Below are 16,543 nucleotides of genomic sequence, written 5' to 3' on the forward strand. Positions count from 1 at the left end.
TAAGAGAAGTGAGGACCGTGAGGTGGCCAGGGACCAGATCATAAAAGGCCTTCCAAGCCATGGGAAGGACTTTGGATCTTTTCTAAGTACGATGAGACAACCCAAGAAGGAAATATTGTGTTTATGCTCTATGGGGGGTGGGGGTAGTTTTAATAATATGAAACTGTGAAATGCAAATAATGACTTACTGTGAATTATCTTCATTGTTTATTCTTTTCAGCTCACGTATGTGAAGATTTCTGACTCTTTCCAAACGTTCAAGTTCTGCCTGGATTTCTGCCTCTTCCTGAAAATGAAGAGAGGGGACTATAACAAGCTCAATTTATTTGCGATATAAAAAAGATACTTTTACCCATGCATCAATTTTTTACAGTGATGGGAAGAATAGTATATTATAAAGTACCACTGAGTTAAAAGATCAAAGTGCTCTTTTCAATGCCCAAAAGATGGAAAGAGATAAGGCAAAAACCTATTTCAAGAAACCATCCTCCACATGAAAATCTATACCTAATGAGATGCTGGGTTTTATTCTGTACTACAAGGAGTCTATTTTTATAATGTATATACTGAAAGGTAGTTGAAAACTGACATAACATAAAATGAGCTATTTCTAGTCCATGCAAATTTTAATTTAAGAAGGAATAATTTACTAGTAGAAAACAAATAAAATGAAAATATTTTATAATAGTTAAAAGAGGAAGAAAGAAAAAAGCAGAATGATTCTTCCTACGCCTTACAGCATTTGGAGTACAAACACACACACACACACAAACTGACCACTCACTTGCAATCCTAAAGATACAGTACAACAAAAAATTTATAGATTGCTGTAGCAGACTCTAAGGTATCAGAGCAGATGTAAATAAATCTTAAAGAAATGTAATAATCAATATAAATACATTTTTGTCTTAGAATATACAACTTTTAGGCTAGCCACCAAAACAAGTAAGTACACATATCACTCATGTCATTCATGTCATTCATTCATACACACACATACACATACACACACACACACACCCCCACACCCCTTTTTTGACAATACAAATTTGACTACTACTTAAAAAATGGATAAGACTAGGGCTGGGTGCAGTGGCTCACACCTGTAATCCCAGCACTTTGGACTTTGGGAGGCTGTGGCGGGCGGATCACCTGAGGTCGGGAGTTCGAGACCAGCCTGACCAACATGGAGAAACCCCGTCTCTACTAAAAATACAAAATTAGCCAGGCGTGGTGGCGCATGCCTGTAATCCCAGCTACTTGGGAGGCTGAGGCAGGAGAATTGCCTGAACCTGGGAAGTAGAAGTTGCAGCGAGCTGAGATCGTGCCACTGCACTTCAGCCTGGGCAACAAGAGGGAAACTCCATCCCCACTCTCCAGCCCACTACCACCCGCCGTCAATAAAAAAAAAAGGATAAGCCTGTGCCAGGTTTCAGTGAAAATTTCTAGCCCAATTTCTTTTTTCACTCTGTCACTCAGGCTGGAGCGCAGTGGCATGATCACAGTTCACTGCAGCCTCGACCCCCCAAGCTCAAGCAATCCTCCTGCCTCAGCCTTCCCAGTAGCTAGGACTACAGGCATGTGCCACCACACCTGGCTATTTTTTTGTAGAGATGGGGTCTCACTGTGTTGCCCAGGCTAGTCCTGAACTCCTGAGCTCAAGGGATCCTCCTGCTTCAGCCTCTCAAAGTGTTAGGATTATAGGTGTGAGCCACCATGCCTGGCTTAGAATATTTTTAGTACATAATTTTGAAGGAAAGAAATACAGATCACCTTGGCCTAATGTGTACCCACTAGAATTATAAATCTAGACCACATAGAACAGAAGTTTTTTCTGAATAATGCATTTAAATATTTCATCAGCTCCTTTGCTTCTTTTTAGTAACTTATCTTTTGATATAAAAAATTATTTACCTAAAAATATAACTCTGAAATTTACTTTGAAAATATAAATATTATCATTTCATTCAAAGACAGAAAACAGAGGTATAAAGCTTATTACACCAGTACCTAAGACAGAAATTCAGAGGAATATTTTAAGCATTATGAGAAAAAACAAATTATATCTCTAAAGATTATGTTGTTTGTACTTCACATTACTCCTAAGGTTATTATTTTAAAATGAAATTCAACCACGACTTGTTGCAGAGATATTTAATGCAGATTTGATATTACATGGCAAATAGAAAATTTCAAAATAAATTCAAATGAAGATAAATCTATCTACAAGTATTGGGAGATTTTCTACAATAGGTACACTACATAGATTCTCTTAATTTAACTGAAATTTCCTCATTAACAGCTTCGGTCACATATATTTTTAATTTTAATTTTAAAAAGTAAAGTGATATCCTAGGAGATTCAATAATCAAAGTTTCATTATAAAAACAGGAAGTAAATTTTAAAGCTTTGAGGCAAAAAACTCAAAACATAGCTTAGTTATCATAGTTAGCCATGTAAAACAGATAAGAAACTTGCCATACAGGTTTACCCAGGAGTATGAAAGAATTTAGATTAATTTACACTAGAAATGTAGAATCTAGATTCAATTCTAATCTAGACTAGAATCTAGAAAGCAATGACTCTTTCCCTTCATGTTACTAATGTTTGCTGCTTAAAAACTTAATTTGACTGTCACACGTGTAGGAAGCTACTCAACATTTGGTAGGCTGGTGAAAGTTTAAATAATCTGATAAAATTGTGAAAAGCCTATTAGAATAAATACTTGTTTTAACTTTTATTTGAAATTGTGGCATGGGGAGACTATTTCAACAGTGAATTTATAAAAGCTAATTTTTACTGAGTCATAAATATATAAGATTCAAATAGGTTGTTGATGAACATAATTACATTTGTTTTATAATCTTCAGATGTCTATACAATGGTAGTAATCAATATTACAAAATAAATACTTGTTAAAGAAAGTAAAATATGTATCAGCAAATTAAAGCAAGCTTTTTTTATTTTGCCTCTAAAAACATGACAAATATGTCCCATAAAAATCTTACAAAATAAAAGCATAAGCAAGTTTCATTCCATTTGAATTGTTAAGTTTACTGGAAGAAAAACAAAATGTCAGTAGCACTAGAGAAAAAAAGATGGATTCTGGGTATTTAGAAGGAAATGTCAAGGGAAGAAACTATGTCTTAAATAGATAGATATAAACCCACCATACTCAGTGAAATATATTTGTCTTTCATCTTGTAAGTTAGTATTTCACAGTATCTTGGACTTCAAGCAAATTGACACACTTCTGGGGGAAAGGTAACTCTGCTACTCTAAAAATTCCGCTAAGAAAAAGTACATATATTGTGATGGGCTGAATGTCTGTGTTCCCTCAAAATTCATATATTGAAGCCCTTATTCCCTAATATGGCAGCATTTGAAGATGAGGCCTTTGGGAGGTACTTAGGGTTGGATTAGGTTATGGAGCCTTTATGATGGGATTAGTGGCCTTATGAGAAGAAAGGTTCCCCCACCCCTCCCTCCAAGGAGCACAGAGAAAAGGCCATGTTAGGACAAAGTGAGAGGGTGGCTATCTGCAAGCCAGCAAGAGAGCCCTTACCCAAAATTAAACTCTGCCTGATCTTGTCATGGACTTCTAGAATAAATTTCTGTTGTTTAGGTGCCCAGTCTGATATTTTGTTACGGCCAACACACACACACTTGTAGATAAATGCTAGGGCAATACTGTCTAGCACCTTGTCCTCAGAGAATGGGGCAAGGCCCAGTTTTGGTTTGGCCCAGGGTACAATAGTTTGAACAACTTATCTTTGCTACAGATCATTTCCAAAGATCTATCCAGTAGGCTACATTCTCCTTGCCTGAGACTGACATTAACCTGTGGGCCATCCTCAGAATTAATCTTTTTCCAAGGGTTCAGGAGAAGACAGGATTAACTAGGCTCACAATTGATCTGAATTCATCACAGAATAGAATCCTCAAACTCATAGCAAAACTAGGCCAGACGAGTACACTGAAAGGAGACAATCCAATCAGCTAAGTTGTGCTTAGTAAGACCAAGTTTCAGTCCTGAATTCATACACTAGCTGAGCAGTTAATGAAAGCAGAGAAAATCTAGAAGAAACAAAGAGACAAATAGCATCTCCAGAAATGAACTGGTCTCTGTAGGCTATTACAATGAAGAAGAGACATAAATAAGAACAGACTGTATTAAAGAGAGAGGTAAGTTTGGCAATTAAATACACAATAAAAGGACATGGCTCTTTTCTGTTCCAACAAAAACTACAATGGAAAATTTAACAATACACACTATAGCTATTTTAACAGTATTTTAAAATAAAATCTAATACTCACATAAAAAGCCAAGTCAGACAGGTATACAACAGATCTCAACACTGTCTCATTGTTTAAGTAACTTGGAAAAAACACTACCTTCTAACAGTTAAAATTAAAAAAAAAAATGTGTATGGATAACTCCCACAGCAACTTCACTAAAAGACTTTGTCCCTCACCAGATCTTCAGCATAGAAATGCTTTCTATTTGTAATCAAAGTCTCTTATGGCAACATAATATTCCTTTGGCTCAAGTCTATAAGCCAAATGTAGGCTGTAGCAATGTAGAATTTCTGTAAAATTCCAGGTTAAAAATGATAGGTGGTTCCCATGTGAAGGAGATGTTTTTTAAAAAGAAAAGAAAATGGTAGGTGAATCTGGAGTATTTTGGAGCATTTCTCATAATGGCATTTTTTTCAAAAGGCAATTATTAAAAGGTGAAATATGGTAGGCATTAAAACTATAAGGCTTAAAAAGTTATAAAATACATTTTTATATGTAAAACCAATACATTTCCTGAAAAAATTAAACTTGCTAGTTTAAAGTTATTTAGCAAATCCTGAATATATGTTACATATTCTCTCTATCAAAAAACTCAATTTCTAAGAACTGCCTTCGCATAAAGGCAAGATAAAACAGGAAGTATTTTGATGTATTATTCTCAGCGTGCCTATAACCTATGGGAGTTGGTAGAAGAATATAGCTTGGAACAGTCTATTCACCGTAACAACACTACTTGATTAAGAAAACCGGTTCAGAATGAGGTTTTAACACCAGCCAGGTAAGGTGGCTCACACTTATAATCCCAGCACTTTGGGAAGCCAAGGCCGGTGGATCACCTGAGGTCAGGAGTTCGAGACCAGGCTGGCCAACATGGCAAAATCCTTTATCTACTAAAAATACAAAGATAAACCAGACGTGGTGGTGCTCGCCTATAACCCCAGCTACTCGGGAGGATGAGGCACGAGAATCACTTGAACCCAGGAAACTGAGGTTGCAGCGAGCCAAGATCACACCCCTGCACTCTAGCCAGCCTGGGTGACAGAGTGAGACTCCGTCTCAGAAAAAAAAAAAAATTTAACACCAAATTCACTTTAGTAATGTGAATAATATCAATCCCTTAAAAGTTAACATCTCTAAGTCCTAAAAAAATTAAATTTTAATTTCACAAACGATTTATAATGCCATTCTGAAAGTTTACCACCAAGGAAGGGAAAGGTGAAATTAACAAAAGGCACTATTAAAATCTAATTAAGGGCCAGGTGCGGTGGCTCATGCCTATAATCCCAGCACTTCGGGAGGCTGAGGTGGGCGGATCATGAGGTCAGGAGTTTGAGACCAGCCTGGCCAACATAGTGAAACCCCGTCTCTACTAAAAATATATAAATTAGCCGGGCATGGTGGCAGGAGCCTGTAGTCCCAGCTACTTGAGAGGCTGAGGCAGGTGAATCGCTTGAACCCAGGAGTCAGAGGTTGCAGTGAGCCCAGATTGCGCCACTGCACTCCAGCCTTGGTGATACAGCGCGACTGTCTAAAAAAAAAAAAAAGAAAAAAAGAAAAAAAAAGCTAATTAAAAGGAAGGGCAGTGCAAAAAAACAATTAAGGAGAAAATTACTAATTTATTTCGAATTTATCCTTATTATGTCACCATATTATATGCTTTCCCATATCCTAAATAGGAATATGTGAGATATGAACCAACCAAAATAAAAGCCAGCCAACCAACCAACCAACCAACCAACCAACCAACCAAAATTACAACCTAGACAAAGCAGGTCTGACTTTTGAAACGATTGCACCATAATCATATTTTTGCTTGAGAATAATTGTGTAGATTGGGGAGAAGGGTAGGAGAAGGAGAAAAGATAAAAATCATTAAATATTGGGGGCTTTCTTTCCTAATTATATAAATGTTCCTTCCACCCCTATCCCCAATTACTAAAGTGGCTTATTACTGATGAGAGCATACTGTATCACCTCAGGTGTGTTCAACTAGCTTAGATAATTAACTTAGTACCTTTACTCAATGTTTTGCTCTCTACACACTTCATTTCCTGTTTTTCTGGGGGTGTGTGGAGGGGTAATGGTTTATTCTCCCTTCAAATGCATAAATACATACATTAATACCTGTAATTTGGAATGACTGTTAAAACAGGCAGGTTTTAATTCTGTCAGTTCCTCTACTTTATTATAACAAAACAAAACAAAAACTACCTCCCCAGCATCAAATAAATGTTTAAGAACTCAACTGATTGGCAAAATTTAAATATCTGGCACACTTGTCTTAAAAATATTTACAGCTGCTGTATTATAGGAGTGAAATTAACGTTCAACACTAACCAAGGGGCTGACACCAAGCCTGATCACACACAGGTGCGATGCCTTCGTGTAGTGTACTGCAGTCCTTCTCCCAGTTTTCTTTCCTGCTTTCCCGCCCCGACTTTTTTTTTTTTTTTTTTTTTTTTGGTAGAGACAAGATTTCCAACTCCTGGGCTGAAGCGATCCTCTGGCCTCTGCCTCCCAAAGTGCTGGGATTACAGGCATGAGTCACCATGCCTGGCCTCTGCTTCCTTTTAAACCTAGTCTTCTACATGCTCATTATGCATATGGCATGGATTTACAGTTATGATTGGGAAGGGCTGGTAGCCAAGCAACTGTTTTCTCTTTTTTGTGAAAGTTATCTCTGAACTGAATTTACAAATCTGAATTAGTTACAAACCCTGCTGATGGCTAACATGACTTCTAAGATTCTTCCCAAAATGTTTTAAATTCCATTGCCTGTATAACAACAGGATTAATATTAAACACTGTGGATCAAGCATGGTGGCTCACGCCTGTAATTCCAGCACTTTGGGAGGCTGAGGTGGGTGGATCACAAGGTCAGGAGTTCGACACCAGCCTGACCAACATGGTGAAACCCCGTTTCTACTAAAAATTAGCCAGGCATGGTGGCACACGCCTGTAATCCCAGCTACTCAGGAGGCTGAGGCAGGAGAATCGATTGAACCTGGGAAGCGGAGGCTGCAGTGAGCCGGGATCATGCCACCACACTCCAGCCTGTGCGAAAACAAACACACACACACACACACACACACACAAACACGAAGTAAAACACCTTTTACCTCTACATTTTCATTTTGGTAGCTGAACATTACACACACACACACACACACACACACACACGAAGTAAAACACCTTTTACCTCTACATTTTCATTTTGGTAGCTGAACATTATCTACTACCAAGTTAAGGTTGTGTGATTATAAATATGGAAAAATAGAGCCAGGATAGTTTGCAGGTCCATATGTGAGTAAGAGATAAGAACGTGAACACTGAGTTTTCCCATCTACAGCTAGTTCCATGTTCTCTCACCACAGTCATCTTTTTGGGACAACTACTCATTTTTAAATGGAAAATCGTAGTAAGCACAAATTGTAAAGTTACAATTCCAGCACTCTTCTTGGCACCTTTCTTGCACACACACACACACACACACACACCCTCCAAGAAATCAGGAATCTTTTAACATTCTTCATGGGCTTAATCACGACTTTTTCCAGTATAGTGTACTTTTCCCAGAATTCCACTGAAAACTACTGCCTACACAAGCAGCATCTTGTGTTGGGTTCTACAGAAACGTCATGTACAATGTAGTTGGCTTTAATTGAGAGAATTCCTAGAAGATTTCTTCCAGTCATGGCTATAAATATAAAGATGAACAACAGGTTTAAAGATTAAGCCCTCTAGCATTATAATGCTCATTATTTTCATATTTTCATTCAAACCTAAAGTGACAAAAAATGTCACATATGCAAACTTATTCTTTGTGGTCATACTAAGGGTTTGATAAGTCAGATGACAATGGTGTTCCAGAAAAAAAGACCAAAGGGGACATCAAACTTCAAGAATATTTGGGGGTCAATTCACCTAAAGCCAACGCCCTGCATTCTCCACTGTTCAAAAGGCTTGTAGACAATCCATTGTCTTCCATTTCAACTAGTTGCATGGTCCACTGTGAAGGAGTGAGAAAAGAGCTGTGTACTTGTTCTTGACCTGTAAAGATTTCATCATGGAAGATTAATACTGATGCTGCTGCTGCCTGTTACTGGTTGTTTCTCTTTGCAGGTGCCAATATCGGTCAGAGAACAGGATTTCAGTGGCAGAGTTGTTGCTATACTGTTATCTCTTCAGAACGGAGGCACAAGGAGAGATGAATGCCACATCGCAAGGAGCAAAGGAGAGAGAGAGAAAGAAATGGTGTCAGGTGGCATGTTGGATGTGATTTTTGTTTTAGTAGAGACTGAGATGACTGTAAATTGTTTAGCTGATTCCTTCGGTCTGCAAAGATACATTTGTGTTGGTGCTGATGATTCTTGACTAATCCTGTTTCAATTACAAATTGGTTATGTTTTTCAAATAAAACTTCTGGCACTTATATTCAGGGCTCATAAGTCAAATGCACTCACACGCACACACACACACACACCCCAAAACACACACATTAAAGCCAATCCCTACTACACTATTTAATACTCCATACTGAGATGTCACACTTTCTAAACACATTCTCTCCAACTAATCAAATATTTTAAATCAAGAAGACAAAAAAATTTGAAGACAAGAAAATAAAGAGTAACATACCCACATGCTGTTCATATCACAAACTTGAGTAACAGCAGTCTCAAGACATAGTTACTGGACCTAATAACTTTCAAAATTCTCATTTACTCATCAGTTTGGGGTATTATGACTAATAACTTATATCTTTTTAAAAATATAGACATTTCAAGGAAGTTGATTTTGCAGGGATTGTGTTTTTAGTTTTATGTGTTAATTTAGTGACAATCCTTGAAAGCAAATCCACACCATCTTCTTCAACTCCAGAATAAAGATCTGACTATATAATCAACCTAGCAGAGCTTCTGAATCACAAAGATAAATTGTTTTCCCATAATTAGAACTTATCAGAGACAGGTATCAAAACCTGATCAACTATAAGAGCAAAGTGGTTTTTGGTTGGTTTCCTTGAACCCACGATTCCACATGGGCACAGGTAGATAAAATAGGATCATTTAGAAGCTTTGCCTCAAATTAACAACTTTTTAAAGATAGGAAATTAATCTCTTTGCAACTACAAGCTTTTATTAAGTAATAACTGGGGAAGTTTGTATATAATTAATGATAACCAAAAAAGTTACTTGTTCCTTTTGAAATAGTTTCAGGAATAATTTGTATAGTCTCCATATATTTTATTATATAGTTCTATTCTAAGAATTCCTTAAGATTTATTTTAAAATTATTTGAGTTTTTATTTAAAAATGTGCTTTTTAAAAAGGTCTTCGTTGACCTTTAAAAATAAATCGAGTGAAAATCAATATATTAGTTAATAATAAAGAAATATTGTAGTTGATTCAACAGTCACTAACATAATGCCCAAGGAAGAAAGTATGTGAAAGAGAATGAAAAAGAATGTGTATGAAAAATAATTAACTTAAAACTGTTCTCCTTTATCTGTAATGAAAATGAAATAGCACGTTCATCCCGCCACACACCAAAAGAAAACTTAAGGAAAAGCAAACAGTCCAGTACTTAATAGAGATGCAAGGAAAGCCACAAATGAATTAATTTTTCTGAATACAAAGAATCAACTTACTATTAATCTACAACAAAATAATTCTAGGAATTAACTACATGGGTACAGTCATTGAAACAGGAGTGGGAATGGTTCAAGTTTTGGCTTTGTCACTTACTGGTGCTATTACTCCAGAGGAAGTATATATAGATCTGGGCATTCAAAAAGGTGTAATTAATGTTCACTCAAAAATGGTGAAAGCTTCAAAGTCTATAAAAAGTAATATTATGTAATTCTGTTAAAATGGGAATTTGAATTATGCCTGTGTCAGGCAGAGTATGGCAATAAGTCACTTAATAAATGGGTGAGCAATGACTGCTTAAACTTGGGAACAACTATAACAATAAATATTAGATAAAAGAATTCTTGATACAGTTGAGGGGAAAAAAAGTGACGCTCTGCTGTGATTTTCCTTATCTCAGAAGAGAAAACTAGTAAGTCCATAAGTAAGTTTACATTTACTTTTTGGTAGTAACTAGAAACACCTATTTATTTTAGCCATGTATTTACTTTTGGAGGTTTCTGCCTGACTGTCATTCCTTACTCTATCACACATTGGATAATAGAGTAAGGCTATCTTTGGATTTATTATTTTTCTAACCCTGAAGAACAGCATAAAATATGAACTAAACTTCATGATTTATTCAAAGGTAAATATACTTTTTCATATTTTAGTTTAGCTTTTCAATTATAGTGATTATCATTATGAAACACAAAGCATGTCATAAATTATCCACTTCAAGAAAAAGTAAACAGGTCTTTCTATTCTCCTATGTCCATATGCCATGGGCTTCCTCGATGAACTTTGGTCCTTCAGTGCTAAGAAAGTTAGTCTAATAATTAGTTCTGCTTAATGTTAAGAATTTATTGAAGGGAGAAAGGGCAAGAGAGTCACCCATGCTAATGAGAGAGTATGCCAGGCTCCAAATCTAAACCGTAAACTGACTGGTTATATTTCCTGTGCAGGATACAAGGGGCGTCAAATACTCCGATCCAGCCTATGGTAGAAGCTGTATATTTACAAGTTGGGGTTCATGTCTGCTTAATAAACCCAGGAGCATAGGGAGCTGATAAGACAGAAGTGATAACATCTTTTCTTTTGACTCAAGCCTGTCCTGTGTTTTAAAAGTCTGTTTAATCTTTTTTAGAAAACAGAATGACCTATTTTCCAACTGTGCTTCAGAATGCCAAATAACTTATTTTTACACATGTAACTTATTGCTTATTATTTTTTAACTGTATAACTCAAAAATTAATACTCGGTTCTAAGCAGGCAACTGCTATTTATGCTCTAAGGTGACATTACTTGCTTAATTTTGTTCCCTGTATGTACTACTGGCCACTTTCTTTATAATACACTCATTCTTCTCACCCAAAATAGTCTCTCAGAAGAAAATACGGGCATTCATGACATGAGAGTATGTTTCAGCATTATTGTTAATCCATTTCCCCAAAATATTCCATGATGAAGGTCAAAGAAAAGAAAAGTTATGTTGTAAATTAGTTAAAAAAAAGATAAAGTTAGAAATCTAAGACTGCTCAGTAAATTTGATAAAAGCTAGAAAAAAAAGCAGGAAAAAGATTATGGAAGGGATAATTATTGGAAAGAGTAAGTAAATACGAAAAATATAGAAGTCAAACACTGGGAAAGAGGAAAATACGAAGGTTAGAAGGTTTAGTGTTCTACAACATTTTACAAATGTCTATATAATATTTGGACACTAAGTATACCTTACTTTATAAAAGTGTTTTTCACAGAAACCAGTATTTTCAAAGTACCAGGAAAGCTTTAAAACCAACCAACCAAAAACAAAAACAAACCCTCCTTTGAAGCCTTTTCAAAGTGTACTTTTTGTAATACAAATAGCCAATTCCTAATTTAACTGCTCTACAATTTCAGATTTTATAACAGATTTTCATAAAATAAGGTGCATATGTAAAATGTCATCATTTAGAAAGAGTAATCTGAAATTTGGTATTACACGTGAAAATAATAACCCTTCAGTAAAACTCTCAAGTACACCTTGGAATCACTATAACTAAGTAAATAAGTATTCCTTTATCACCACAGGCTGGTTAGAAAATAACTGGTAAATCTCTATATGAGACATAAAGCATAGGCCCTTATGAACTCATTATCAAAACAGTTTAAGTGGGCACACAGGTACTTATGAATCATCCTGTAGTAAAAATTCCCTTTTCGCTTCCATAGTTCCTTTATATGGTTCTATCATTATTATAGAACTATTATGATAGTTATATAGCTCCATCTATTAGAGAGAATAGACTGAAGTTGTCAACTAAGTCTCAAAGCGCAGGAAAAGTAGTCAATAATTACAATAGAACAGAATAGAACTACTTAAATAACAAAACCAAAATAAATCATTTTTTAATTCACTGTTCAAGTAGTTTAGGTTGAAGCTTTCTGGGCAGTTGGCATAGACAGATATAGCATATTAAAGGATACTAATGCAAATTATATATAATAATTTTCTATTCCCTATAAATGGTAGGAATCCCCAGCATATTAATAACATTTCCAAAACAAATTAGTATGCAGTGTAATAGTAGCTGCTACCAGAATGGGTTTCTCCATCCTACCTCACCCTATCCCATGGAGACAACTTCACAGATACTATCTCCAATTAGTTCATTCCTTCAATTTTACCTATAATTCAGCCTATTTAAAAAATTTAAAGAACCTGACAAGCAGAAAGCACAAAAAATTGGGTCAAAGGAAAAGAATTTTATGTCTGTCAGTAACTTAATTTTGAGGGAAAAAAACCTACTCTATTATTACTACTTCTCTGGAATCATTTGAACTAAAATTATGACCTGTAAAAACAATAAACTGGTTACAATTTCAGAGTTTACAAACAAGTAGAAAGATACACATTATTTAAAAGTTTACGACAATAACACATAGCAACATTTTTTCTCAGTTTTATCCCTTTATACTATCACTAAGTGCTTTTTCCTATGTACATCTTCTAATCGAAACATCACACATGCAACAAATTAAAAGATAAGCCAAATAAGTTTGCTATTTATTTACAATTGCTATTATGAAATGAACATAAACAATATGGAATTTTAGATTTCATCTTTAAAATGAAGTATTTTTTACCAAAAGGTAGTACTTAAATAGAATCATCTAAAGACCTTGGAAGTCTGTCCAAGAATCATTCCTCCACTATAGGGACATGGTGTATCACCATCTCAAGATTTTTAAGTTGACATAAGATAAAGGAATGTTATTTTAATATACTCAACATAAAAATGTAATTTTGGCCGGGCGCGACAGCTCATGCCTGTAATCCCAGCACTTTGGGAGGCCAAGGCGGGTGGATCACACGAAGCCAGGAGTTTGAGACCAGCCTGGCGAACATGGCGAAACCCTCACTCTACTAAAAATACAAAAATTAGCCAGGTGTGGTGGCGCATGCCTGTAATCCCAGCTACTCAGGAGGCTGAAGCACGAAAATTGCTTGAACCAGGGAGGTGGAGGTTGCACTGAGCTTAGATTGTGCTGCTGCACTCCAGCCTGAGTGACGAGACTGTTTCAAAAAATAAAAATAATAATAAATAAAATAAAGTAACTTTAATGCATCTCTTTTTAATCTGAAATTTTTAATTTGAAATCTTACTCTCTTAAATTTTGGCTTTTAAAATAAGTGACTTATAACACAACTTCCCACAAATTCTGGTAGCAAATTGAACTAAAAATGCAGCATATGTTTCACATACCTTTTTGAGATGTCCTAGTCTAAGTTTGAAAATTTCTTCCTGTTCATGATATTCTGCCAAAGTCAACCTGTCAAAAATGAAATTTTAATTCTACATATTGAGATTAATACTTAGTTTATTAACAACTAGCAAAATATAAAAATCAAGTGGCAATACTAAAATGTGGACAACTTTAAGCCCAAAATGTATGAGCCAAAAATCCTTTGAGATATTCTTCAGAATATATTTAATACTTTTAGATGAAACAGTTAACTAATTCTACGATGCTTTAATGAGTACCATTTATCAAGTGATGTTCTAGAATTTATATTCTAAGGATGCAGTGAAAAAGAAGACAATTTCTCCTTACATATTAGTTTGAGCGTACACTCTATAGTGGAAGTAAGCAAGCATAAAAAAAACCACGTGATGAAATAAATAAGTTTAAGTAACAGTAAGTGTCATAAAGAAGGCAAAAAAGGATGGTATGGTAATGACTAATTGCATTATGTTAATTTGGACTGGGTGTTAGAGAGGTGACCTTCATCTAAATAACAAAAAGACAACCATGAGAGGACTCTGGGGAGTATATTCTAGACATGAGTTATAGAAAGTTCAAAACTCTAAGATGAAAATAGTCTTGGCATATAAATAGAAGAGAAAAAAATGGGAGTAAATCAGATGTAGTCAAAAGGGTTGTGAGTAGTAGGAGAAGCAAGCTGGGGAGACATACTATGTATAGATTTGCAGGCAAAGTAAAGAATTTCAGTTTTACTCTAAGAGTAATGGGAAATCACTGCAAAGGGAGTCAGTCCAGTTTGGGCAGTTTTTAAAAAGAGGAAAAAAACAAAGACATTTTTCCTTTCCCTGCTTCAGTGTGTTGGGAGTAAATAAGCAAGATAAAAAAATGCTAAAACTTTAGTCAAAGTACTAAATTCTGGCCAGGTACAGTGGCTCACGCCTATAATCCCAGCACTCTGGGAGGCTGAGGCAGGTGGATCACTGGAGCCCAGGAATTCCAGACCAGCCTGGGCAACATAGCAAAACCCCGTCTCAATCTCCCTCACCCCCAAAAAAGCACTAAATTCTTATACTCCAAATATAGACATAGGGTCTTGCTTTAGTGTCCAGGTGGAATTTGAACTCCTGGGCTCAGGTGACTCTCCTGCCTCAGTGTTCCAAGTAGCTGGGAGTACAGGTGTACGCCACCATGCCTAGCTACTTCAAAATCTTAATAAAAATAGATACAGGACTTTAAGTCTTGAAAGTGCTTCATGGTTATCTTATTATTTCAAATATTATTACCTGACTTTGAAAAATAATCAGTTTAATATATGCAGAACTATAACAAGACTTATTAGGGTCTCGCTCTGTTGCCCAGGCTGGAGTGCAGTGGCCACGATCTCAGCTCACTGCACCTCCACCTCCCAAATTCAAGTGATTCTCCTACCTCAGCCTCCAGAGTAGCTGCGACTCAGGCATATGCCACCATGCCTAGCTAAGTTTTGCATTTTTAGTAGAGACGGAGTTTTGCCATGTTGGCCAGGCTGGTCTTGAATGCCTGGCTTCAAGTGATCCACCGACCTCAGCCTCCCAAAGTGCTGGGATTACAAGTGTGAGCCACCACAACCGGCCCATACCCCAACTTTAAAAGAATAGCTCTTATCTATCATATTCAAGCCCTTGTTTGTTAATTTACTTATGTGTTCTGAGGTTATTTCATTAAGCTCCTAACTCAGGTGTGATCTGTTTGGTTTCAGTCCCTCAGCAACATTTAGTATAAATGCCATTTCCCTTTAGCTAGATGCTAATTAAATTAACTAATTCTAAAAAAGGAGTATTCAAAGGAAATAAACAAAAACAAGAAATTCAGTTAGTATTCCACCTGCAACATCTTAAGAGCCAAAAAAATTAACATTTTAAATTAAACCTCTCTACCCAGTCTTAGGGTGACACAACTACTGGATTTTATTACACTGAATATAGCAATAGTTGATAGCTGTAGCAGTTGCTTATAGTAAATTTAGAGAATTAAATGTTGGAGTGTGAATGTAGATGAAGTGAGAGAGGGAGGAGGAGGAATGTGATACTAAACAAAATGAGATTTGAAAACTAAAATGTATAATATCTCAACTAATCTAGAAAAGAAAAGATGTAGGAATGTTAGCAAAAAGCTTCTGGATATGGGTACAGGTTTATGCCACTGGTGGAAGTTTGCCTATGATACTGTTATTATATAACAGTATCATAAATTCATATTCTTAAAGTATGGTTTAAGGTCCACCAGTAGGCCATAGGATGGGCTCATAACTAATTTTTAAAAGATATTTAAATTTGTTTTGTTTCTATATAGAAATTCTGTACTTTGATTTTTACTGAATTACAAAACAGCTAAAATTTGGCATATCTTAAGCCAAAATTAGTACATGACTTGAGTTACTTGAAATTTTTGTCCTACCAAGAGGTTTGGCTATCATGTATAACTGCAAAGCTCCTACACATGCACACGGCTAGACTGTGCAATTTAGGAGAAAGGCTATTTTGTTGTTGTGTGTTGTTAGGCTACTCACTTTTCAGGGCAGTGATTCTTACCATTTTACAATCATAAAAAAAAAAAAATCTGAAGGAAGTTATAAATACTCTCCCCAGAAAATTTTACATATATATAATTTTGGGATTCACAAATCTCAGTAAGAGTTCCTCTGCCTGGGTCTTGTCTTGCCGATTAGAATGCAAACCCCCAAATGACAAAAGAGCCATTTCTTACATTTTCTCTCCATCTTCCTACTAGGAAGTATTAGGGATTATTAATACCTGACACATGGTAGCTTCTTCAATAACCTCTGTTGTCCATTTGTATTAATCAAAAACGTTTTTAAGAAATCTATG

General features: G+C 35.8%; 1 protein-coding gene across 9 annotated transcripts in view; it reads right to left on the reverse strand.

The window, feature by feature from the left end:
- Window positions 1–16,543, reverse strand: part of TLK1 (tousled like kinase 1) — a 170,165-nt gene that overhangs the window by 23,906 nt on the left and 129,716 nt on the right. For all 9 annotated transcript variants that reach the window (XM_055379153.2, XM_019022664.4, XM_063694982.1 and 6 more), the window contains 2 exons: window positions 13,676–13,742; window positions 189–286 (listed from right to left, as the gene is read on the reverse strand). In XM_055379153.2, coding sequence (XP_055235128.1) covers window positions 189–286; window positions 13,676–13,742 — 165 coding nt within the window. The remainder of the gene's footprint in view (window positions 1–188; window positions 287–13,675; window positions 13,743–16,543) is intronic.

Source organism: Gorilla gorilla, chromosome 11 (assembly GCF_029281585.2).
Source record: "Gorilla gorilla gorilla isolate KB3781 chromosome 11, NHGRI_mGorGor1-v2.1_pri, whole genome shotgun sequence".
In the NCBI taxonomy this organism is placed as follows: Eukaryota; Metazoa; Chordata; class Mammalia; order Primates; family Hominidae; genus Gorilla; species Gorilla gorilla.